The sequence below is a fragment of the Saimiri boliviensis genome, chromosome 3, assembly GCF_048565385.1.
Source record: "Saimiri boliviensis isolate mSaiBol1 chromosome 3, mSaiBol1.pri, whole genome shotgun sequence".
NCBI lineage: Eukaryota > Metazoa > Chordata > Mammalia > Primates > Cebidae > Saimiri > Saimiri boliviensis.
The window spans coordinates 24,014,509-24,040,039 of record NC_133451.1 but is presented as its reverse complement, the minus strand read 5'-3'; the positions used below and the strand labels follow the sequence as shown (position 1 = coordinate 24,040,039).

At 44.8% G+C, this 25,531-nt stretch overlaps 1 protein-coding gene across 1 annotated transcript in view; it reads left to right on the top strand.

The window, feature by feature from the left end:
* The window catches only part of LGI2 (leucine rich repeat LGI family member 2), a 35,106-nt gene that overhangs the window by 3,871 nt on the left and 5,704 nt on the right, over positions 1 to 25,531 (top strand). Inside the window, exons 3-7 of the mRNA XM_039468568.2 lie at positions 474 to 545; positions 2,669 to 2,740; positions 8,264 to 8,335; positions 9,352 to 9,521; positions 17,437 to 17,601. Of these exons, the coding sequence (XP_039324502.1) occupies positions 474 to 545; positions 2,669 to 2,740; positions 8,264 to 8,335; positions 9,352 to 9,521; positions 17,437 to 17,601 (551 nt within the window). The remainder of the gene's footprint in view (positions 1 to 473; positions 546 to 2,668; positions 2,741 to 8,263; positions 8,336 to 9,351; positions 9,522 to 17,436; positions 17,602 to 25,531) is intronic.

Sequence of the window (25,531 nt, the reverse complement as noted above, 5' to 3'; positions counted from 1 at the left end):
GTCTTTTGTTTTTTCTTGGTCTCAGCTGTGTGACTTTGGTCAAGTCACTTAACTTCTCTGGGCTTATATTTTCCTAAAAACAGATTTGGATGAGATCTTTTTACATCTCAAATTTTATGATTGCTTGTATACCACAGGGCATTCACTGGCCATTTAGTTGTGCTGAGTATTATAATGTTTTAAAATAACAGGTATCAGGTCATATTTACTGAAACACACAGGGAAGAAAGGAGTAGAGTTCTGGAGATGACAAGAAGATCTGGTCAAAAGAGATCCACTTGCCACTCTCTCTAAGAGCAGGCTTTGAGAGTCTGCTCAGGCTTTGAGAGTTTCTGACAACCAAATGGATTCTTCTTAGGCTAACAAGAGCTCGTGTTTACCCACAGATCAAAACGTAGCAAAAGAAATAGAAATGACCTTGCATGTGACTCAAGTTTTACATCTCTGCATTGGAATCTGTCTCTTACTTTCAGATTGCTGAATTCTAACTCATTCACGATCATCCGGGACGACGCTTTCGCTGGACTTTTTCATCTTGAGTACCTGTAAGTTTTGTGCTTTGTCTATTTGCTGAACATCTGGTATCTTGGTAGAATTTCTGGATTGGTTTCTATGCTGGAACGGCATCTCTGCAAGGGTCTAGGGGTGGAGAAAGTGGAGAACACCCCATTCTCTTTTCAGCACTGACCTTTTATAGCTGACTTGCTTACGAACATGCTGGGGCAGGAGAAGGCTGGAGACAGAGGGAGAGACGAGACCAAGGAGAGAGATTCATTCATTCTCTGCTGACATTTAATTTGTCATGTAGTAAGCACAATTGGAAATTGCATTGGATATTTTTACCTCTCATAACTAAGCATGGATTTGCTGATCAGCCAGAATTAGAGTTGCCGAGTTTTGAGGATTACTGATTTTTAATAAAGCCTCCCTATTTGGCGGGTACAACTTCATGTTGTTCATTCACTGGCCTGCATCTCTTTTGCAGTATCTCCTATGAATTGCTACCAAAGGCCTAATTTTATTTTATTGTTTCCCTTAAAAAAAAAAAAAGGTTATTTTTCCCTTTTGTGATGAGCAGGTCTTGCCCCTCGCAATGAGCTTTGCCCTTGTTCTGATTTCTGACTTTTCCTCCTTTCATGTCTTTTTTCCCCTTGAAGTTCTTTCATCCTTGTGTTTGGTAACTTTGTAATAATGTTAATCCTGCTATCAGATGGGATTTCCTCACTTAGCATTCAGAGAGATTTTTAAAGCCTCGTCTCATTTTCTTGTCTGAGTTCAACAGGTAGTATTGGAATTCTAGACACATCTCAGATATAAGAAAGGTCTCTGCTAATTTTGTGTCTTGAGGAAAGATGTCCTTGAGGAATTTTTTCTCCAGAGTATACGTAATATGTGTATTCTCATAATACTCTGATATGATGGTATACATAGTATGGAAAGTGTAGCATGACTGCAATGCCAAATCTGGCTAGGGTCTGTGAAAGCCCATACATAGCCAGTGGAGGTCATGGTTGTAAAGCTATGAGTTTTCTCTTACAGGTAGTTCATCTTATGGTCACGGTTATTGGAGAGGAAGTTAGCTCATCAGTTTATGCTGAAGTCTATTACTGAAGAGACACCTCACTTTTAAAAAACATCAGTGAGTTCTTGTTGCAGGAATCAAGGACTAATTCATTGATGATGTTGTGTTACAAAGCCTTACCCACGGAGCATGTCATCCAAGACCCTCTTACATTTGACTTCATGTGATGCTATCAACTAAAATTTAGTTCTCCCTGGGCCTAGAGAAGAGTCATAGGGAGTTCACATCCGTTCTTTCTCACAAAGACCTTAAGGCATGGCCAGTGCTATTACTGTAAGATCCCATGTGCAAGCCCCATGGAGCTTCAGTACAGAGAAAGAAGTTTCGTCCCTCCTCAACTTCATTATCCTTCCTACTTCCTCGTGGCTTAAAGAGCTTGAGCTTTTCCCTGCCTTGTCACCCATTTGTTTGGTGATTAGGTGATGTAGGGCACGATATAAACTCAAAGTTGCTGAAAACCAAGCTTGATGGAACTCTCCCTCTGCAAAAAACTTTAATAAGGAGATGGAAAACAAGGAACCCTCTCAAGGGATAGTGCTGCTAACAGATGTATGAATAACCAGACACCGTGCAATGTGGAAGTTGCTCACTGCAACTTCCATCTCCCGGGTTCAAGTGACTCTCCTGCCTCAGCCTCCAGAGTAGCTGGGCCTACAGGCGCGTGCCACCACGACTGACTAATTTTTGTATTTTAAGTAGACGTGGGGTTTCACCGTGTTGCCCAGGCTGGTCTCGAACTCCTGAGCTCAGACAATCCGCCTGCTTGGCCTCCCAAAGTGTTAGGATCACAGGTGTGAGCCACCACACCCGGCACCTCCAAGATGTTTTTACCCATGTTGCCAGCTCAGAATTTGAAGACTTTCATGCTGCTTCTGGAAGGAGTGCACACCACACACTCATGTGCATGCCTTTTTGCACACACCCTGCTACCACGTGGAATTTGGTGTAGCTGACCTAGTCTTCAGAGATAAATCCTTAATATCCAGGAATGCTTTTAGATTTTATTCTCAAAGCTTACTGATGCAGTTTTTTAAGAGATACTAAGGAGAAAAAAAATCATTCTAATTATACCACTTTTCCTCTTAGGTTCATTGAAGGAAACAAAATAGAAACCATTTCAAGAAACGCCTTTCGTGGCCTCCGTGACCTGACTCACCTGTAAGTCTTATGAAAAGTATTGTAAGTCCTTTAGTGTGTGGAGTAAGATTCATTTCCTGGGGCCTCCCTGTTTCTTGACTGTTATTTCCATATTGTAATAGTTCTTGAAGGAAACGAGTTCCTAGATTACCCAAGAAGTTTCTATGTTGTCAATCAGACACTGGCTCGTTGTGACTACTCACATACTTGTCTTTATTGTCATCTCCAGCAACCTGAATTGCAGTGGTAGACCACATGACTGTGTGTGAATTAAGGAGCAACCTGGGGTGTGAGGGGCTTGTGTCACTTGATGGAGGACATGGGAAGGCCATGATTTTTTTTTTTTTAGCCCAGGCTAAAGTGCAATGGCATGATCTCAGCTCACTGCAGCCTCCACCTCCTGGGTTCAAGAGATTTTTATGCCTCAGCCTCCCGAGTAGCCGGGATTACAGGCACCTGCTACCACGTCCGGCTAATTTTTGTATTTTTATTAGAGATGGGGGGGTCTCACTATGTTGGTCAGGCTGGTCTTGAACTCCTAATCTCAAGTGATCCGTCTGCCTCGGCCTCCCAAAGTGCTAGGATCGCAGGCATGAGCCACCACACCCGGCCAGGAAGGAAATTAATGTGGGTCTTACACCTGCTTGGCACCAGGCACAGGGCTGGGTGCTTAGTGAGCCTTCTCTTCTTTAGCTTTCATAATAATCTGTAAGTTCCCATTTTACAGATTTTGGAATCTAGACGTAAATGACTAAGTGGAATGTTGGATCAGAATTAGGACAAAGTAGAATAGAGACGTTTTCATGGCTCTTCTCATTTGAATGTAAATCACTTTTTCTTTTATGTTGGGTTAATCTGTGGTTTCAGCCAAGCTCTCTGGTTCTTTAAGAGCTTTCTGGAGATAAAACTAAACAAATCAATTTGAAATTGGCTTATCAGAATGAAGCAAGTATACACACTTAGAAAATTTATAAAATTTACAAAGCTGGAAAAAATAGTGGCTGTGTTTATGGAAATGTCAAACTACTCATTGTCTTGATAGGAGTAATTTATTAGCCAGGAACCAGGTCCCCCTTGTGTGATGGATATTCTGCGTTTGAGTAAGAGAACATGTCTCATCTCTGTAGTCGGCCTGCCTGCCATAAGGATAGTGGGGAAACTTGGAGGATTTCGATGGGAAGCGTTGGGCAGGGATGGTAGTACCTTCAGCGTGTGTAACCATGACTGGTACAGTGTGGACATAGTCGTCGAATGAGGTAACCATTCACATCGAGCCCTGATATTTGCAAAGGGGTCTGTCAATAGGCCTAGCAAGTGCTTGATTCTGGAATGCCCACAAGCAGAGACTCTGCCTGAGTTAAAGCTTATGTGGTAAGGAGGGAACAGACGTGGGAGGCCCAAACATCCGTGTCAGCATGGTTGGTACTGGAGAATGTTCGAGGTCTTCATTTCCTCCTAAAAAAGCCCTGATTGTTTTTCAGATTCAAGCTAAGTGTCAAATCCCCAGATTCCTGTAGAGGCTACAGTCGTGGGCTTGGTGTTGTGTAGGCTCGGGTTCAGATCTCAAGGCCATGATTTATTGATATTGCTTAACTTTGCTGAGACTCAATTTCCTTCTATTAAAATAGGAATAACTATACTGATTCCATGGGATTGCTGTACATAAAGGGTTAATGCTTGCTTGCAAAGCACCAAGCCCATTATTCATGGTAAACGCTCAAGGCATAGCTGGCATCATCATCATCATCATTGTCAACATCATTCCTTCCCTCCATGCATTAAGAAGTCCCCATTTCCTTCTTGGTCCATCAAGTATCTTTGGCAGTAGCAGTTTGGGTGGCCAGACAGGGTCTGCTAAGAAGACAGCTGTGGGTATCTGAAGAGGAACAGCTGTGGCCAGATGAGTCTGGTTCCCAGAAGTCAGGAATTAGGGGCTTTGTATTTGAGCAAAAGCCCTGGGCAGATTATAAACCTAAAGCAAATCCTGTGTGACCGGCTGAGTTAGCCCAGATGACAACTTTCACTTGCTCGGATGGCTGCGGTTCTTCCATCAGCAGCAGAGTGTGAGCAAGCAGGTATCACGCACGGACATTAGCATGTCTTCGTGCAGGTGTACAGTGTCCTTGGATGCATGGACTTACATACATGAGCGCACATAGCTGTGTTCATGTGTGCATGCTTATGCATTTGTTTCATGTGTTCTCACGTGTACGTGTGTGCAAGAGGCACCTCTTTTTCTGTGGTGTGCACAGAGAACACAAACACAGAGGGAGTGAGGGAGTCCTGCCCTTGGGCCCAGAGAGCACAAATGCGTTAGAGAAAAACAAGCTCAACTCGGTGAGTAGGACGACCCTGCAGTCCCCCACAAGTCAAGCCTCTTCTCAGCTCTCTAACCTCATCGCTCTGAGTGTCCTCAGAACAACAGGCTCTCGGTGCTCCCCCATGCTCACCCACCTCATCCCACTGCTTTTCCTCACATCCTCTCCCTTGCCCAGGATGCTGTTTCTCCTGCCCCTGGTCTCTTGGAATCTCTTTGCTTTCAAAGTCCAGATTGAGTTCAGTCTCCCTCGTTAAGTCATCTCCATCTTCCTCTTCACTCTTGCCATTGGCTTCATGCAGCCAGCACTTTACTCTCTGCAGTGGCCATACTGGTTGGTGCTACAGCCTGGTTGTCAGTTTTATCTCCCAGCATGTTGGACGCTCCAGGAAGGCAGGACTTCTGATCTTCCCTTAGCTCTGTTCTTCCCCCAGTGTCTAGCGCCAGGCTAAGCCAGCAGGATGTACTTTCTGATTTGCTAATTGATGGATGGCTTCTTAATGGAGTTGGATTTTCCATATATCCTCTACTTCTGGGCAAGTCAGGTGAGATTTGTTTTTTTTGAGATGGAGTCTTGCTCTGTCACCCAGGCTGGAGTGCAGTGGCGTGATCTCAGCTCACTGCAATCTCTGCCTCCTGGGTTCAAGTGATTCTCCTGCCTTAGCCTCCTGAGTAGCTGGGACTACAGGTGTGTGCCACCATGTCCGGCTAATTTTTTGTGTTTTTAGTAGAGATGGGGTTTCACTGTGTTAGCCAGGATGATCTCAATCTCCTGACCTCATGATTCACCCGTCTTGGCCTCCCAAAGTGCTGGGATTACAGGCATGAGCCACTGCGCCCAGCTGTCAGGCAACTTTTAAAGTTGACTCTTCTAGGTTGGAGATGTATTTAGTAATTCAAGCATTAAATATATTGTTTAAAAAATGAACCAATTCAGCTCACTCCTTTTTTAAAAACCTCTGAGTGAAGAGAAGATATGAAGTCTCTAACGTTCACTCCTGTGCTTATAAAAGTTCCTATGTGGAATTTGCTTGATTAAGTTAAGCAGCTGATTTTTATCTTTTATGCTTACAGACTCACGAGCCTAGGAAAAGAGACGCAGATCAGGTTTCAAAGCATTGAAGGAGCTCTGCCAATCTGTAACTAAAATCTAGAACATTTGTTTCCAGCAGTTCCGTGAAGCCCAAGGGACATGGAGCTGTTAAATAGTTTTAGAAATAAAGTTAAGAAATAAAGCGCCATGATTTGTAGGCAAAATGAAGTGGAAAGGCAGGTGTTAAGCACTTAGTGTGAGTGGGGTGAGTAACCCATCTGAATAATTCTGCTTTCTGAAATCTAAATTGAACACTTGGAACGTTGCTAAACACTCTGCTGGTTTTTTTGGCTTTGATCATTCCGTGTATACTTAGCATTTCAATACAATAACTTTCAATTAGCTGAAGTTTTTAGCTAACAATGTTAATTAGCTAAAATATTTTTGTACTTTACTTTCCAGAAAAAGTAACCATCAACCAGGAAAAAAAAAATCTAAACAAACACTCCCTTCTCTAAATTTCCAAAAGCTCTTTCAGTGTTGCTTCAATCCGATTACATATTCAGCCTATTTTCCAACACAGTTAAAAATAAACAAATACATCATTTAGAAAAGGGAGGTAAAAGAGTACACGAAATTTTATTTAAATTCGTTTGTGGTTACCTAGATAGAAAGGGGCACAATTCAGAAACTATAGGTCTTCCCATATCCAGTTGATGTCTTGAAGGAAGAGGATTTCGGATCCAAGCTTTCTACTCTGCCCGGCTAACCTGCTCTAGGCAGGAACGCCCATTTCTTTAATTCATCTTTCTGGGATGGGTCGTTAGGATGATACAAAAGATGCATTTCAGATATATCTTAAATAGATTGGTGCTGAATTGTGTACATGTTTATCATTTATATATTTTGCTGCTGGCATTCACATGTGTAAAAGAAAACAAAAGTACGTATCGGCTTCTTGGCTGACTCACATTAGAGTGCAGCGCCTGGGGAAATCACAGACTCCATGTACATCATTTCAACACTCAGCGTCTTTCTACATCAACAGCCCTGCACCATGGACATTCATCTTCACAGGACGATGACAGGGCACTGCAAAATCCTGAATCATCGGAGAAAGAGTTGATACTGTGCATTCTAGTCTATTTCCCGGAGGTGGGAAAATGGACTAGGACATCTCAGAATGATTTTCAACACTAAGAACAAAAATGCAAAATGGTTTCGGGTCAACCTTCATTAATGTGAAAATGAAATTAATCATAGTCAATCATCCCCTAAACATTCTGATTCATTGAGGTTTTATTACGTTATTCGTAAAGGTTGAGCTGAGTGTCTTTATGTAAAGGGGTGTTTACTGAGTCCTTTCTTGGACTCACAAGTAATAGTATTCACTTAGATGAACCATTAGGAAACGTCTTGGGACAAGACTGTAAATCTTCTTCCATCACGCTCACTTTGGTGCTTAATACATTAGCCATATACCGAGTGCCTGCTGTGTGCCAGGCACTGTTCTAGGAACTGGAGATACAGCAGTGGACAGACAGACAGTAACCTCTGTCCTCATGTGGCTTATGTAGAGGGAGGATATGCAGCCAGTAAACAAATAGATAATTAAAATATGTAGTGTGCCAACTGATGGCGGTGCAGCGAAGGGAGATGTGCAGAGGCCTGAGAAGGTGATGATACTTGAGGACAGACCCAAAGGAGGCAATGGAATGCTAAATGGATATCTGGGGGAAGAGCATTCCAGGTGGGTGACCAAGTTCAGAGGTCTGGAGGTAGGAGCATGCCTCACCTGTTGGAGGAATAGCAAGGAGGCCAGTGCGGCTGGATCAGAGATCCGCTGAGGAGTTGGAGACCGATGAGATGTGGTCTCCTAGGTGAGCAAGAGTGCAGGTAATCAGGCAATAAAGGTCTTTTACCACCGAAGGAACTTTTTTGGCTTTGATTCCAAGAAACATGGGAAGCCATCTGAGGTTGAGCAAATATACATAAAGAGCTTAAAAAGTGCTTTTTGTATTAAAAAAAAAAAAGTAGAATCCAGCATCTCTGATGTTGTCTTTGCATAACTAAGCTCATTTCTCTATCTCAGTATTGATGAGCAAAGTTGCACTCAATAGCTTTCCTGGAAGGGAATTGAGAGCGACAGGGTGTGAGGCAGTAACCACATTGCAATGTGACTTTCTTGTTCTAGCTCTTTGGCCAATAACCACATAAAAGCACTACCAAGGGATGTCTTCAGTGATTTAGACTCTCTGATTGAACTGTAAGTAATGGAATTAAGTTTATGTGTGCCTGTCATTGCGCCTCATTTAATCATGTCTTTAATCCCCTCTCGCCTTTCCTTTATGTGTTTATTTTATGCTGTGGCTAAAAATCTATAATAAAGTAGTGCATCCTGGGAAACAGCATACAGTTTGAGTTGTGTTGGATTTTGCCATTTTATGCTTAACGCTCATGAGGCCAGTGGTAAATCGCACTTCCTGGGTGGGAGGTCCCCTCCCTGAGATAGTGTATTCACCTGCTTTATCTTCTAGCTTTTGTTGCTTCTCACTGGACGTAGTGTTTTTTGTTTGTTTGTTTGTTTTTTCAGACCGAGTCTCGCTGTGTAGCCCAGGTGGAGCGCAGTGGCCTGATCTTGGCTAACTGCAACCTCTGCCTCCCGGGTTCAAGCGCTTCTCCTGCCTCATCCTCCTGGGTAGCTAGGATTACAAGTGCCTGCCATTATGGCCAGCTGATTTTGTATTTTTAGTAGAGACGGGGTTTCGCCATGTTTGCCAGCCTGGTCTTGAATGCTTAACCTCAGGTGATTTGCCTGTCTTGGCCTCCCAAAGTGCTGGGGTTACAGGTTGAGCCGCCATGCCTGGCCTACAGGACATAGTTTTAACAAGAGCTTGAAGTTTAGATTGTGTTTGTGAAACCGTCTTTTTACAACATCTTCTTTATGTTTATGAGAACTTCTGTTGGAGGATGTTTTTCTATCATCTGTCTCCCATTTCCAGCATGGTGTGGAGACAGCCTTAAGAACGTTTGGAGAGATGATGATATGTCCTCACTGAGAGCTCTCTGGACATTATACAGTTAAATCCCCAGTGCTAAGGAGCATTCAATAAAGTCAATGATAGATATGAGAAACAGGAGGAATTCAACCCAAAATTTTTTAAACTCCATTTTTAGGGGGTTTTAAATATATCAAAATGTTAATAATTCTGGAGTTAGGTGTTACACGTCAGACACGTCTACTTCTCTGTGTATGTGTTTGTGTTTTGTTTTGATTTTTAGAGATTTAAGGGGTAATAAATTTGAATGTGACTGCAAAGCCAAGTGGCTGTACCTGTGGTTGAAGATGACAAATTCCACCGTTTCGGACGTGCTGTGTATCGGTCCACCAGAATATCAGGAAAAGAAGCTCAATGATGTGACCAGCTTTGACTATGAATGCACAACCACAGGTATTCAGAACCTCATCAGACATGGATATTTCAAATAATCGCTTTGTCTTTCTTTTAGGCTGTCAACAGAGAGTGGGGAAAAGTGAATATAGAATTGTTTACCAAAACTATTTTAGAGAAACTTCAAGCATTCTAAAGAAATGAATCGATGCGGTAAGGAAAATGTCTCAAAAGTTAGGAAGAATTTGTTAACTGCCCTGGCTTCAATTTTGCTTCTTTACAAAATTCAAATTTCTCTAAGGGTTTCATTTTCTTTTCTTTCTTTCTTTTTTTTTTTTTTTGAGATGGAGTTTTGCTCTTGTTACCCAGGCTGGAGTGCAATGGCGTGATCTCGGCTCATTGCAAGCTCCACCTCCTGGATTCAGGCAATTCTTCTGCCTCAGCCTCCTGAGTAGCTGGGATTACAGGCACGTGCCACCATGCCCAGCTAATTTTTTGTATTTTTTTAGTAGAGACGGGTTTCACCATGTTGACCAGGATGGTCTTGATCTCTCGACCTCGTGCTCCACCCGCCTTGGCCTCCCAAAGTGCTGGGATTACAGGCTTGAGCCACCGCGCCCGGCGGGTTTCATTTTCTTAAGACAAAATATGAACTTGTGGGTTTGGCATGAGAACGTTGTCAAATCAATCTAGGTTTCATAGAAGGCCAGCCAGCACAGGGAGGCCTAAGTTACTTGTTTGAGACTGTTCTCTTGCTTTAGTAAGTTCACTGGACATTTAACTAACAAACACCAGCCTTTTACACTCTTTTTTTTTGAGATGGAGTTTCACTCTTGTTGCCCAGGCTAGAGTGCAATGGCATGATCTCGGCTCACTGCAGCCTCTGCCTCTTGAGTTCAAGCAATTCTCTTGCCTCAGCCTCCCAAGTAGCTGGGGTTACAGGCACCTGCCACTATGCCCAGAAAATTTTTGTATTTTTAGTAGAGATGGAGTTTCACCACGTTGGCCAGGCTGGTCTCAAACTCCTGACCTCCGGTGATCCGCCCGCCTCGGCCTCCCAAAGTGCTGGAATTACAGGCGTGAGCCACCGTGCCCAGCAAACACCAGACTTTTAAACCTGTGAATGACTTTCAGAGTCCCATGTAAGAAGAGGTAACTAGGTAAATTATAATCAATTGCAAAATAGAAAGTAAAAGTTAACAACTGGTTATCAAAAGAAAACAATTCACGTTGATGGAAAAACGTAAAGAAAGTTTTATTTTGTTTTCCAGGGCCTGACACGAGCTTTCAGTTTATACATTTTTCAGGTTATAAGATAAAATTAAAACACTAACTTCCTCCACTGTTACAACGTGAGGCCCATGGTATTGGTGAGTCTCTCCGCTGGAAAGGTTTAGGTAGGGTTTCTACGGCTTCTAAAGCCAGAGAAAGGATCAGGCCACCGTATGAAACCTGCTTACCCGATTTATAAAAATACACATTCAGGCTGAGAGCTGATATCTACAAAGCCTCAAGTCATATCAGGAGAAGCAGCAGGAATGAGAAACAAAATAGTTACAGAAACTCAAAAGACACCAAAACTCCAAGAACAAAACATCCCATTTAGGCCAGTCCCGCTACCACCTTCCAACAAATAAGCAAAAACCCACAAAGTAAAAATCATATCTAGATGTCTTTGTTTGTAAATAAGGGACCCTACAAGTTCTGTTCTTTTCTGATGAACAACCTGAAATCTCACGGAAATGGCTTTTTCTTTCATCATCGAATAGCGGATTATTCAGCTGTGTGATTGGCAGGTGCCCCGTAGTCAGCTGAGGCCGCTAGGAGGTTAATTTATTGTATTTTTGAGCCAGGGCAATACCTCAGATGTCGTAGTCAATAACATTTGCACCAAAAGGTGGCATTCAAGACTCTGGTATTAAATGCTAAATTGAATTAAATTTAATTAAACCACAGCTAAACCACAGCTCACTGAGACTTCTTTCTACCTTTTCTCTATTGTTTTTTCTGGAGAGTTCTAGAAATGCCAAGGTGAAATTTGCAGATTTTCCATTGTTCTCTTCACACCTGGCCATAGTGTGTGGAAACTTTGCCAATCTCTGATAGAAGTAATGAGCTAGAGGGCCATGGGGATAGAATATAATTTCTACAAGAAAATATATTTTCTGAATTTAGGGCCCTGGGGATGGTTATAAAAATGATCTAGGCTCTGAGAGTTGTTATTGGAATGGAAGTAGCTTGGAACTAAGGAAACCTGTCCTCATCCCGGAATCCACGGAGCAGCAAGAGAGGCCTTAACACGTTTGAGGGCCTTCTCTGTCTTATGCAGTATTTGTCTTCACAAACAAGCTTTCTACTAAACTTTACGAAGTCAGCACAAGGCTTTCTGGTGAGAGGGACACGATAATTCTGTCTTTGCCATAGTTTTATCCCTTTAAGACTCATGAACAGATGAGACTCTTGCTGACAGTTTCTTCCATCGGGAAGAAAATGGTACAACAAAGTTGTGACCCACCCCTAAATATAGGCCCTGCCGTGTAAGAACTAGGTCAACAACTTGTGTGTTCGGGGTTCATATCTTCTGTTCAGATCAAACCCCAGCCTCTGTTCAGATCAAACCCCAGCTTCATTAAAAGCTAAATGGGGAGTAGGGGCTTGTGGGGGCGGAGGGAAATGAATGATGATGGATGGAAAACGGAAGGTCAAATTCGAGAGTTTATAGTACAGTTACCGTATTCTTTCTAAAGGTTTGGAAAGAAGCACATTTTCTGAGTGTTGTTTTCCTTTCAACTCAGATTTTCAGAAAAGGGGTAAGTTTTCTTGTGTCTCACTCTGTTTTTTTCCCAGAGAGAGGAAGGCCCTGTTACCATTCTGTTCCTTGGCCAAGGGGTTTAATTTGTACCACAGAGCCACCACTGGGCTGTTTCAGGTCTTTAGATTAATAGTCTCTTTTGTAACCCTTCCCTTCAAGTCTATTTTTAACCACCTCAGAAGTCCCTGTTACCTACCGATGATTTCCTGTGTTAGGTGAGTAATTCACTAAATTCCTTAGAGGAAGTGAATTTTGCATCCTAATTGTCCTGTTAGCTTCCCCTTTTCAGGGCTGATGAAAATGCAAAGAGAAATAATGCATTAATGTGCAGTTTCTCTCCCAGTAGGATCGGCATCATGTATAATTTATTTTCTGCAAGTGCTATAAATAGCTATGTAAAAATCTGTTGATTCCACTGGGAGAAAGGCCTAAATTGTGAAAGTCCCACTGACATCATGAACTTAATCCAGTGTGAATGGAAGTGGCAGTTCTTTTTGCAGAGTGCCATTAATATTTTAACACTAGTAAATTGATGTCATATCAATATGTGTATTTCTGAGATCTTTCCACAAGAATGTGCTTTTGCTGTTTGTGAGAAGTAAATTTAGGTGGGGGTGGGAGAAGATATTTAAATTCCTCTGATCCTCGTCTCTGATACCCGCAAACATATATGCATCAATCATTTTCTTTTCATTCTCTCTCTCTCTCCTTTTTTTTTTTTTTTTTGTTTTGTTTTGAGACAAGGTCTTCCTCTGTTATTCAGGCAAGAGTGCAGTGGCACAATCATAGCTCACTGCAACCTCAGCCTCTTGGGCTCAATCGATCCTTCCACCTCAGCCTCCAGAGTGGCTAGGACTATAGGCATGCACCACCGTGACCCATTAATTTTTTAAATTTTTAGTAAAGAGAAGGTCTTGGTATGTTAGCTAGGCTGGTCTCAAACTCCTGGCCTCAAGCAGTCCTCCTACCTCAGCCTCCCACGCTGCCAGGACTACAGGTGCAAGCTGTCTTGGCTATCTCACCTGGCCCCATTCTTCTTTTTTCCTTCTCTTCCTCTTCTTCTTCCTCCTCCTTTTTTGGGGGGGCGTAGGGGGTGGGTTCTTCTATTAAGCGTTAGATTTGTAATTCAAATGATTTAACAATCTGTAATATGCAAGATAGTCAGTATATAGAAAATATAAAACCGCTATATGGGAAAAATAGATGAAAATAGGGCCACGAAAGGCTAGACTTGTAAAATGCTCTCTACTGTGACAGCTCTTTTTCATCCTGGGATTCTTCAATAAAAACAGAAACTTTCTAGTTGATGCTTTAAACAGCCTGCCTTTTGAAGCGAATGCTCTTGTTTCTGAGAATGCAGAGGGCAGTAGGGAGGCGAACAGGAAGGAGGAGGTGAGTGAGTTATGGGCGTCGAGGGAGTGCTTAGAACCTTTGGCAGACTCAGATTAGTCGAATGCAACTGGAGATGCAGGAGAGGAGTTTATAGCCGTCTTGGTTGTAATTAAAAGAACGCAGTTGTGCTCTCCAAGTCCTTTATATCCCCAGAAAAGGGAGCACATGATGACTACTGCCACCTCCCCTTCCTCTGGCCACACGGGAACACAGAAACCAGCAGAGCCTTGTGCAGTGAACACGCGCTTTCTGGCTTCTACGCTGGTTCTGCCAGCGCCAACAGGAGTGAACACAGGGTCACTGTTTTCTGTTTATTTATCTTTGACCAAGCGACTGTTATTTTGGTGGTGGGGGCTCGGGGGGATTTGTGACTCGTTGCTAAGTCTTCAAGCAGGCAACTGAATATTCTCATTGTTGCATACAGGAACGATGGAGTGATCACCCTAGCACTGCAGTATGTACTTACACGTACTCTTGCATTTAGTCCTTAATGGCAAGCTTAGGAAATAGACATCACCCTCATTTTACAGATGAAGGAAGAACCTGAGGCTCAGTTTTCTTGCCAAAGGTCACATAGCTGAAAGTGGCAGGGCAAGAATTGGAAGCCCAGTGTGTCTTATCTCCCAGCCCCAGCCCTTCCCCAGGCTGTTCTGCTCTTGACTTGGGGATGAGATGTTTCCCCGTCCACGAGAGTCACTTGTCCACACTGTCCTCTGTCACCTCCTGCCTGTTGGGCGGCAGAGGCAGCCTCTTCCTTTCTCCTCCTTTTTCCACATGTGTGTGCACCACCCAGCCTCCGTTCCCTCCCCTGTCTTTAGAGTGGGCTGAGAAGCAAGGCCAGGCCACTCACACTGGTTTAGCCAAACTACTCCGCCTCCAGGGTGACGGGAGGGGCACCTCTAAAAGGTAACATGTGTTGAGCACTCACTTTGTGCTAAGCTAAGTGAGTAGGAACCTTAATAAACAATGCAGAAACTAAGGCAGAGAGAGGTTAAGTCATTTGCCCAGGAAGGTCGTGGCTCAGCTCCTGCATCTTATCTTAGATGCCATTAAAATAGTCACTTCCTGAAAGACAGGCCCAGTGGTAGCTAGGACAGAGGGGGTGAACTGTCCTTTCTCGGACCTCAGTTGCATCTTTTTTTTTTTTTTTTTTTTTTTTTTTTAAAGACAGAGTCTTACTCTGTCACCCAGGCTGTAATGCAGTGGCGTGACTTCAGCTGACTGCAACCTCCATCTTCTGGGTTCAAGTGAGTCTTCTGCCTCAGCCTCCTGAGTAGCTGGGATTACAGGTGCCTGCCACCACACTTGGCTAATTTTTGTATTTTTAGTAGAGATGGGGTTTCACCATGTTGCCCAGGCTGGTCTTGAACTCCTGATCTCAAGTGATCCACCCACCTCAACCTCCGAAAGTGCTGGGATTACAGGCATGAGCCACCGCACTCAGCCTCAGTGCCTTCTTTATAATGTGCTGAGCCCTGAGGTGGGCATTTGGTATTTCCACCATTATCTGATCTGTCCTTGCCATCAAGCTTGGGAAGTAAGTGTCACTGCCTTCATAGAGTGAATACATAAACTGAGCCCTTGAGAAGAGAGGTGACCATCCCGGGGTCTCAAGTGTGGGGAAGTAACCTCAGCTGTCGGCCTCCAGGCACAGGGCTCACTCCTGGGCCCCCTGCTGCCCTCCTGCCCTCGACCCCACCCTGTTGTCCTGCCCCCTGGCTGTCACCTGCTCTTCCCATTTCTCTTCCACACTTCCCCTTTTGACACGTGCTCAGCCCCTCTTACTCCTCTCCTGCCTCTACTCCTCTTGCACTATCCCCTGTACTCACTACTGAGGGGCCCTTCGTTGACATTCTCATTTGACTCAGTTGACATTCTCATTCTCAATGACATTCTCATTCGGAAGCATCTTTGATGAGGCTTCCAAATCAGTGGTTGCCTCCTGAGAGGCTGCCATGAGCTTGAGCTGTGGGAGGCTTGGAGAGCGTGGGATCCAGGCCCTGCCTCAGGGAGCCCTTGGTCTGGGAGACGCATCATGCTGGCTGCCTGGCCATGGCCAGACGCTCACCCTCTCTGGGTTCTGGAAAATGGCTCGAGGATCTCAGATCCCTCTAGTATCTTCCGATCGGACTCTGATGTTATTATCTGGCGTCATCATGAGTAATAAGATTTAAGCAATAGTGCCTACTTAGGAGTCCAGAGAGTTAGGAAAGCGTCCCGTGGATTGGACTTGTCAGGGAAGGCTTTTCAGAGACTTGAGTGGAATGGGATAAGGACTAGGTGGAGTAGAGATGGGCAGAGCCAGGATTTCCTCATTAACGTGACTTTCCTTAGCCAGGTGTCTACCATGACGCCATGTTTTATCATGGGTGTGTTTAGCCTACCAAGAAGCAGTGCACATTGAAGCACCTCTGGCCAAAGAAATAACTTAAACCAGGTCTCGGCGCAGTGACTCATGCTTGTAATCCCAGCACTTTGAGAGACTGAGGCGGGTGGATCACCAAGGTCGGGAGTTCGAGACCAGCCTGACCAACAAGAAGAAACCCCCATCTCTACTAAAAGTACAAAATTAGCCAGTATGGTGGTGCGTGCCTGTGATTCCAGCTACTCCAGAGGCTGAGGCAGGAGAATCACTTGAACCCAGGACACGGAGGTTGCAGTGAGCCGAGATTGCGCCATTGCACTCCAGCCTGGGAGACAGAGGGAGACTCTGTCTCAAAAAAAAAATTTTAACTTTATTTCTTAAACTTTATTTACGTGTGTGTGCACTTTTTGGAGAGGCTCTTTGGTCGCTGGATTTCTCTAGTTACCCCACATGCTTCCAGAGGCCATGCTCACTCTGTTTTCTTGGAAATTCTTCATTCCCTGACTGCCTACAGTGAGTCAGTTGTAGCTAAGAGAGCAACGCAGATGAAGAGCTCTGACTTATCACTAAATGCAAACGTGGCATGCCTGCTAAAATAGGAGGGGCTTGGTATTGCTTCAGACGCACTAGGTCTGTCGTAATCACTTGCGGAGCTGCAGAGTGCTGCACAGCTGTTACCACTGCATTTACTGGCAACTTTCCAGTAACCAGTAACCAGTAAGCAGACCTAGGTTAACTACCCTCCACAGTGGACTTTATAAACCCCTGAGACCGGAGCAGAGGGTCTTCTAGTTCGGTTTCCAATGTTCAGTGTGCCATTTGGGGAGTGTACCATTTATTCTGAATGTGCAGTGGCATTTTCTCGCGATGGGTAATCTCAAGCTAGGGGTTGTAAGAACTGGAGATAAAGGGTCAGGTAAGTTTGAGAAGCACCACATCAAACAAAACAAAACAGACATCTTCCCTACAGGGCTGTTCTAAAAGGGCTGGAAGTACAGCATTTTCTAAACTCACTGGACCGAGGCACCCCTTTGTCACAGAGCGATTTGAAGGTGGTTTTGAGCACGTTGCTGTGTGGCGTCCCGTCCGTCTTCTCACTTTGGATGCCAGGCCTCACCAAATATGTTTACAACTTTGAGATCCTTTAGCCAAACTTGGGGAAGCCATTTCTCCCCAGGAAGCTGTACTGGAAGCTGTGCATTCCATCAGATAATGCTGTGCAAGCCAGAACTTTTTCTGGAATGTCCCAGAGTCAAATACGCTGTGACGTTTGTGTGGCTTCCCTCCGGCCTCCTCCTTCTCCCCCGTCCTTTTCAGAACTAGTGTGATGACGGAAAGGTGCTGGTGCTTGGTCATTCCTGCAAGAGATTTTATGAACCCTTTTCTTTTTAAATGCCTGTTCCCAGATTTTGTCGTTCATCAGACTTTGCCCTACCAGTCGGTTTCAGTGGATACATTCAACTCCAAAAACGACGTGTACGTGGCCATCGCGCAGCCCAGCATGGAGAACTGCATGGTGCTGGAGTGGGACCACATCGAAATGAATTTCCGGAGCTACGACAACATTACAGGTGTGTGGTGGCTTTGATGGGACGTGTTGACCTGATTTCAGCATTGCCGCAAGCCGCTGAGAGAAGGAATACCCTGTGTATCGAGGGCAAGCTCGGCTCTGCAGCTTGGTTGAGCTGGGGAGCACGTCGCAGCCTATCCGCTTGGTCTCTCCGGTTTTTGTCTTGGTGTGGTCAGTTACTGGGAGAGTGGAAACCCCAGGTCAGTGATGCTGCTTATTACTGACGATCATTTTGGAAAGGGAGAGGGTGACGGGTTGCCTGTGGTGGGAGGCGTTTCCTAGTAGTGGTGAGAAGTCACACTGAGAATCCCTTGTCTGAGCTGTACGGCAGACCAAGACCGCGCCAGCTTTGTAGCAGGTAAATGTTGCTTTGACTTCCATTAAGCTGATTGTTAACTAATATGCTAACACACACACACACACACACACACACACACACCCTGTAGCTTGTTCCTAGTGCCCTTTGCTAAGTCCTGGTGATCACTGCTTTCTTTTAGTAAGTACATACAAGGCCGGGTGCAGTGGCTCACATCTGTAATCCCAGCACTTTGAAAGGCCAAGGAGGGCAGATCACGAGATCAAGAGATCGAGACCATCCTGGCCGACATATAGTGAAAACCCATCTCTTCTAAAAATACGAACATTAGCTGGGTGTGATGGTGTGTGCTTGTAGTCACAGCTACTCAGGAGGCTGAGGCAGGAGAATCACTTGAACCCGGGAGGTGGAAGTTGTAGTGAGCTGAGATCGCGCCACTGCACTCCAGCCTGGTGACACAGCAAGACTCCGTCTCAAAAAAAAAAAAAAAAAAAAAAAGTAAGAATAAATGGATCCCTAAATGAGGCATGTGGGATATGAATTGGTTAATGCTTCTTTCAGTGCCATCATGGAATCCCAGTGCCTTAGCCCTACTAAATACGGACTGTCTACTTGCTTTTGAAATAATCTTTGAAAGACTTCTCATTTATCAAAGTGCAATCTGACAATAATTATCACCCAGGAGAGGGTTTCCTTTCGAGGTTCCTGATGCGGCCTTAGAACAGTTGCAGCGAGAAGCATATTCAAGTAGAATTTCTGGGCTGGGAGGCTCCTAAGAGTCTCTCAGGCACCAAGTGGCTTCACGGCAGGTACAGGGATGTGGGGAGGCAGGAAGCGCTGCTAATGAGCCTTATCTCACCGTGTATCTCAGTGTGGGATGTACATCGGATGCTCCGAAGATGCCGTTTCAGATGAGCTGGCCACCGTCGGGCCATCTGGCCTCCCAGTGCTGAGCTCACCTTCCGGAGAGTAGCCCTCTTGGAAGTGCAGACTCAGCACAGAGCGGCACAGGCGAACCTGCCATGGAAGCCAAGAATGAGGGAGATGGGGCAGTGAGTCCATGCCCACGTGGTTTTGTGCCTTCCTCTTTGTCCTGACATGGAAGGTAGGGGAGGGAAGGATGGCCGGCCTCTCTGCCTTTTCTCCCCCTCTCCAGGGCCAGAGATGGGAGCAGAGTGAAGGTTTGTGGTTTTTTTGTTTTGTTTTGTTTTTGAGATAGCCTCTTACTCTGTCACCCAGGCCAGAATGCAGTGATGCAATCTCGGCCCATCGCATCCTGGAACTCCTGGGCTCAAGGGATCCTCCTGCCCCAGCCTCTCAAGTAGCTAGGACTACAGGCACACACCACTGCACTCAGCTAATTTTTTATTTTTTGTAGAGATGAGATCTCACTATGATGCCCAGGCTGGCCTCAAACTCTTGAGCTCAAGGGATCCTCTTGCCTCAGCCTCCCAAAGTGCTGGGATTACAGGCATGAGCCACTGTGCCTGGCTGGGCTTTGCTCTTGGACAAGGGGTTCCAATGCTGATGTTGCCTGTGAGCCTGTGAGGTGCCAGGCCCTAGTTTATCCCATTGGAAGCTCACAACAGCCCTTGAAGTTATACCTGCCCCTGTGTTAGAGGACAAAAGTTCTCTTCTCCAGAGAGAGGAGGCGTACAGACCGGAAAGAGCTCAGGTTTTGAAAACTGACGAACACAGATTGTACTCCCAACTCTGCCGCGGACTAGCAAGTATCTGCGCCTTGGAGGCTGGCTTTTCTCATCTGGGAAATGGGGAGTAGATGAGCCTCATATGGGTGTTGTAAGGATTTGCTGAGTGCCCAGAGCAGGCGCTTCTCAAAGCCGCCATCATTTCCACAACCTTACAAGTGATGAGGTCAAGAATCAGGTGTGTCCAGTCACCCACTGTTTATTCAGGGCAGAGCACGGGGTTTCTCACAGTTGTATCCCACTGGTTTTCTCTCCCAGGTTGACCTTGGTTGGACAGCCCTGTCTTTCACCTTCCCTTCTGATATACTGAAGCTGGTGACATTCGTAAATTCTTTCATTCATTCACAAAGATTTCTTGAACACTTACTCTGAGCCAGGCATATTCCTGGTGCTGGGGACACAGCAGTGATAAACCAGATAAAACTCTGCCCTCAGGAGTTTCCATTCTAATGGGAGAAAGAGACAATAAGAAAGGATATTGGTATTGTGATCATTATCGCAAAAATAATTGTAGTATTTAAAAAGCACATCAGACAGAAATGTGGGAAGGAGGGGAAATGAAGTGAAGAAGGAAGATGTGGAGTACTGTGTGTGGGAGGATTTGAAGGCTTGGGCAGAGTGTCCCGGAGAGGCCTCATCAGGAAGGTGCTGCTGGAGTAAGACCTGTGGGATCGGAGGGATTGGTCCCCACCATGGAGAGCTGAGGGAAGAGCATTCCAGGCAGAGGGAAAAGCGGGTGCACAGGTCGAGAGGCAGGAGAGCGTCTTTCCTGTTTGAAGAACATCAGGAGGATGGTTTAGCAGGAGCTAAATGAGCCAGGGGGGAGTTACAGTTGATGAGTCGGAAGTCAGGAGGGTGGAACACGGAGTCTCACAGGTACTAGGAAGGACTTGGCTTTTCCTCTGAGTGTTTTCGTGCAGAGGCAGAAAGATGCAGCTACCTGGCGCAGAGGCTGGATTGTGTCCAGCTACCCGGTCAAACGTAGCCTTTTGGAGTGAGGGCACAAAGGTGGAAACACAGTGACTGGCTAAGAGGCTATAGCAAGAATCTGGAACCCAGGCAAGAGAGCATGGCCCGACCCAACGGAGACCACAGAGCTGGTGGGGAGGAAGTCAGTGGGGTCTGAGTGGGTGTGGTTGGAGCCAGAGTCCTGCTGGACCTGGTTAGTTTCCAAGGATTCCTCAGCCTCTCAGTCTCCAGGTCTGAGTCATCCCGCAGCTCGGTGGCCATGACATGAAGCCCACCCGGCTCCTGTTTTCACCATCAAGCCCAAGAAATGAGTTCCAACATCAGACTGGCTTTTGATCCTCCGGCTCCAGCTCTTACTAGCTGGTGGCAGTGGCCAAGTGATTTAATGGGCATGAGCTCCTTTCGTCTGTAAAGTGAGGATTTGGGGAATTTCCGTTTCATCTGTAAAATGGAATCAGCATAGTATTGGATTTGGGGAAATACTATAAGGAATTTTTTTTTTTTTTTTTTTTTTTTTTTTTTGAGGCAGAGTCTCACTCTTGTTGCCCAGGTTGAAGCGCAGTGTTGCCATCTCAGCTCACTGCAACCTCCACCTCCCAGATGCAAGTGATTTTCCTGCCTCAGCCTCCCGAATAGTTGGTGTTACAGGCATGCACCGCCACGCCTGGATAATTTTTGTATTTTTAGTAGAGGTGGGGTTTCACCATGTTGGCCAGACTGGTCTCGAACTCCTGACCTCAGGTGATCCACCCTCCTTGGCCTCCCACAGTGTTGGGATTACAGGTGCTAGCCAACTTGTCAGGCCAATGCTATAATGATCTATTCGGGGTAAAATAGGAGCAACCCTCTTTTCCACCGCCACAGATTCTACCCTTTTTGATCTCCATTAAAACTGTTCCACAACTTGCATGATCGGGGAAATGCAGAGACCGGCAGACTGCCCCGAGGGAGGTAGAAGGCTATGCTACAGAAGGAAGGGGGATTGCTCCGTGGAGGAAGGAGAGGAGCTGTCTCTCGGTAGCTGGCATTGAACCTGGCATGAGGGAAAGCCCTATGGCACACATAGGTAGGCCAGGACACTGCCCTGGGCGCCACTGGCCTTGAAGAAGAACGAAGTAAATGTGGACCATTCTCCTTCCCTGGGCCATGGATACCTCATTTGACATCTTGTTTGGCCATGGGTGGCCCTAGAGTTGGCAAGGGTGGGGCAGGATTTTCTCAATCCATGTACTTCCTCCTTTGCAGCCCTGGTGACAATGTTGCAAAAGGGATGGCCGCAGCTGTCCATGTGTCTCCAAGGGAGAGAGAGAAACCCGTGGTCACTTTCACCCTGAGGCTACTTCCCCTTGTTCTCTCTACACCTCATCTCAGCTTTCTCAAGTTTGGTTTATTTGTTCACCTTTTGATTTCTGCAGGCTAAGTATGTTGCAACCTGTAATCCCTCTTCACACACAGACACACACACACACACACGCGCGCACACACACACACACACACACAATGCTCTGTCTGCTACTGACAACTCCATAGTCTAAAAGTGTCTACCTGGACAGAGTGCGTCACGGAGCACCTCCAGGAAAGGTATTCCTTCTGTTTCACTTGGTCCTTTGGCTGTGACAGGCAGACCTCTAGGATGCCTCTGGAGAGCGGTGGCCTCCATAGCCAGGTGCTCAGGAAGGGGACGAGGAGCCTGCACTCTCAATTAGTGTTGGTAGGATGGAAATCAATGCCACTTTGAAGAGCAGTTTGGCAATTAAAACCCAAAAGCTTAAAAATGTGCACAACATTTGCCTCAGCAATTCTTACACTGGAGAACACTGCCAGATGGTATCAAAACATGTCATTTAACAATATTTTAAAGGAAATGTTATTTTACAATAAGGAAAAGCTAGAAATAACTGCAATGTCCAACAATAGGGCAATAATTAAACAAAATATGGTGCATCCATGCAACGGAATACTATGTAGTGCCAAACATACCAATTTGTTGAAGAATCATCAGCATGAGGCAATGTTCACAACATGGGTGTCAAGTGAAAAAGATAGATTATAAAATATCTATGAGCCGGGCGCGGTGGCTCATGCCTGTAATCCCAGCTCTTTGGGAGGCTGAGGCAGGTGGATCACAAGGTCAAGAGATTGAGACCATCCTGGCCAACATGGTGAAACCCCATCTCTACTAAAAATACAAAAATTAGCTGGGTGTAGTGGCGCATGCTTTTAGTCCCAGGTACTCAGGAGGCTGAGGCAAGAGAATCGTTTGAACCTGGGAGGTGGAGGTTGTAGTGAGCTGAGATCTCGTCATTGTACTCCACCCTGGAAACAGAGTGAAATTCTCAAAAAATAAAATAATAAATAAATAAATAAATAAAATATATATGGATAGCATAAGTCCCAATTTTTTAAAAAAGAATATTTGGCTATGTGCACAGATTAAAAATTAAACAGCATATCAAGCTGTTAAGTGTGATTTCACATTTGTAGTACAACCGGTTAGTATGTTCTTCTCTGTGCTTTTGGTTCCTGGGTGGTAGAGTATAGACTGAGGCCAAACTACCTGGATTGAAATCTCAGGCTCTACCATGTACTAACTGTGTGACTTTTCATAAATTACTTAACTCCTCTGTGCCTCGGTTTTACCCTTTGTAAAATGGGGATGCTGATGATGATAGGAATAGTACATGCCTCATATAGTTGTTATAAGGATTAACTACATAAATGCATGTAAAGTGCTTAGAGCCGTGCCTGGTCATACCTACGCACTTTTTAAGTTTTACCTCTTGTTATTTTCAGTATTTGCTTTGGTCAACATTTAACACACATACCCTCAGGGAAAAAACAGTGCAATCGTTTTAAACAAGGAAAAGGGATTAAGTCCTTGTAGGAAGGCCAGAATGGTGAAAGAGGATCTGAAAACCACCCAGTGTCTGCCCTTAAAGCCAGTCCTTAGGGTAGAAATGGAATAAAATTATCTGTAGAATTTAGGATTCTGGCCAAATTCACTTTGGTCCAAATTACCCAGAAAATTAAAGGAAAGAAATAACCTTTAATGGAATGATCTAGATGGAGGATCAGTGGTCTTGTAGGTGGTCCCTTGCTTAGTGGTTGGTCTTCCGGAATGGGGAGGTCTGGGGGGCATCTGGGCACAGGGTGAGAAAAGATGGTGGGAGGTGAGCCAGAGAGGAGAGTCACCACGGAAAATGGTCCCGTCTCTGCAAAGTCTTAGTTTTATGACACCTGAGCTAGGTCATTCAGACTATTGCTCCTTCTCTAGATATTTACGCAGTGCCCACTATGGGCAAGCACTAAGGGGCAAGGCCTTGTGATTATCATGACATTTGCATCAGTTGTTCAATAATGATAGCCACTAATGACCCACCACCTCCTGTGTGCCGGTGTTCCATGCTAAATACACTTGCTATGAATGGCCTCATGTCATTATTACAGTCACGTGTAAGATCTGAGCTGGTAGCATCTGTGATCTCATTTTATGAATGAGGAACTGGAGTACAGAGTGTTGGGTTAACCGGCACAGGGTCAGAAAGCTTACAAGGTGCAGGGCTGGGTTTTGAACCCTAGGCCACCTGACCTGAATCATCAGGTTTAACCCCACTCTTTCTGCCTTCACTTGGCTTCCTTTAGCTCTGGAAATCAAAGGAGTCCAAATATCTTCATGAACACTCAGAAATCTTTTTTTCTCCTGCCTCTGAGACCTCGCTCCTACCTTTTTACCATCCCTTACCCCTCAACCCCCAGGAGAAGAAGCATGTTTAACTGCCTCCTGCCATATGGAGTCAGGAAATACATTTTTTACTTTTCAAGGATACACATTTTTTTAACTGACAAATAAAAATTGTGTATATTTGTTTGTGTATAACATGTTGCTTTGAAATATGTTTACATCGTGGAATGCCTAATCAAGCTAATTAATGTAGCTTTATTCAAAAGTATGACGATAATTCCTTTGGTGCATTAGTGAGTTTCCTGAATTGTATGTCTGCCTTTAAAGACTCCAGAGGCCCTGACGACCTTACTTAGCCATTTTTATGAAAGCACATTTTTGAACAATGTGCTTTCATATTGTTCAAACAAAATATTTCATATTGTTCAACAACTAAAATATTTCATATTTCATATTGTTTAACACAAAAATATTTTACCACAAGTTTTTTAATTGTGGCACAATACACATAGCAAAAAAGGCTGATTATCTTAGCCATTTTAAAATATACTATTCAGTGTGTTAGGTACATTCACATTGTTGTACAACCAACCTCCAGATGCTTTTCACCTTGAAAAACTGAAACTCTGTGCCATTAAATGACAACTCCTCATCTCCGCCATCCCACAGCCCCTGAAATCCACCCGTTTACTTTCTGCCTCTATGCATCTGACTGCTCTAGGTACCTCCTATAAGTGGAATCATATAGGATTTGTCCTTTTGTGACTGGCCATTTTATTCAGCCTAATGCCCTCAAAGTCCATCCGTGTTGTAGCTATATGTCAGAATATTCTTCCTTTTTAGGGCTGAATAATATTCCGTTTTATGTATATGCCACATTTTGTCTATCCATTCATCCACTGAAGCAACCTGGGTTGCTTCCGCCTTTTGGCTATATTGTGAAGGATGACTTTATGGGTATCTTAGTCTGTTTGGGCTGCTGCAACAGAATACCGTAGACTGAGGGCTTACAAGCCACAGAAATTTATTTCTCATAGTTCTGGAGCTGAGAAGCACGAGATCAAGACGCTGGCAGATTTGGTGTGTGGGAAGAACCCACTGTATAGCTGGCCATCTTTTTGCTGTGTCTTTATGTGGTGGAAGGGCAGAGGGAGTTGGAAGGGCACTAATCCCTTTCCTGAGGATTCTGCTCCCATGACCTAATCACCTCCCAAAGGCCCCACCTCCAAATACCGTCACATTGGAAATGAGGTTT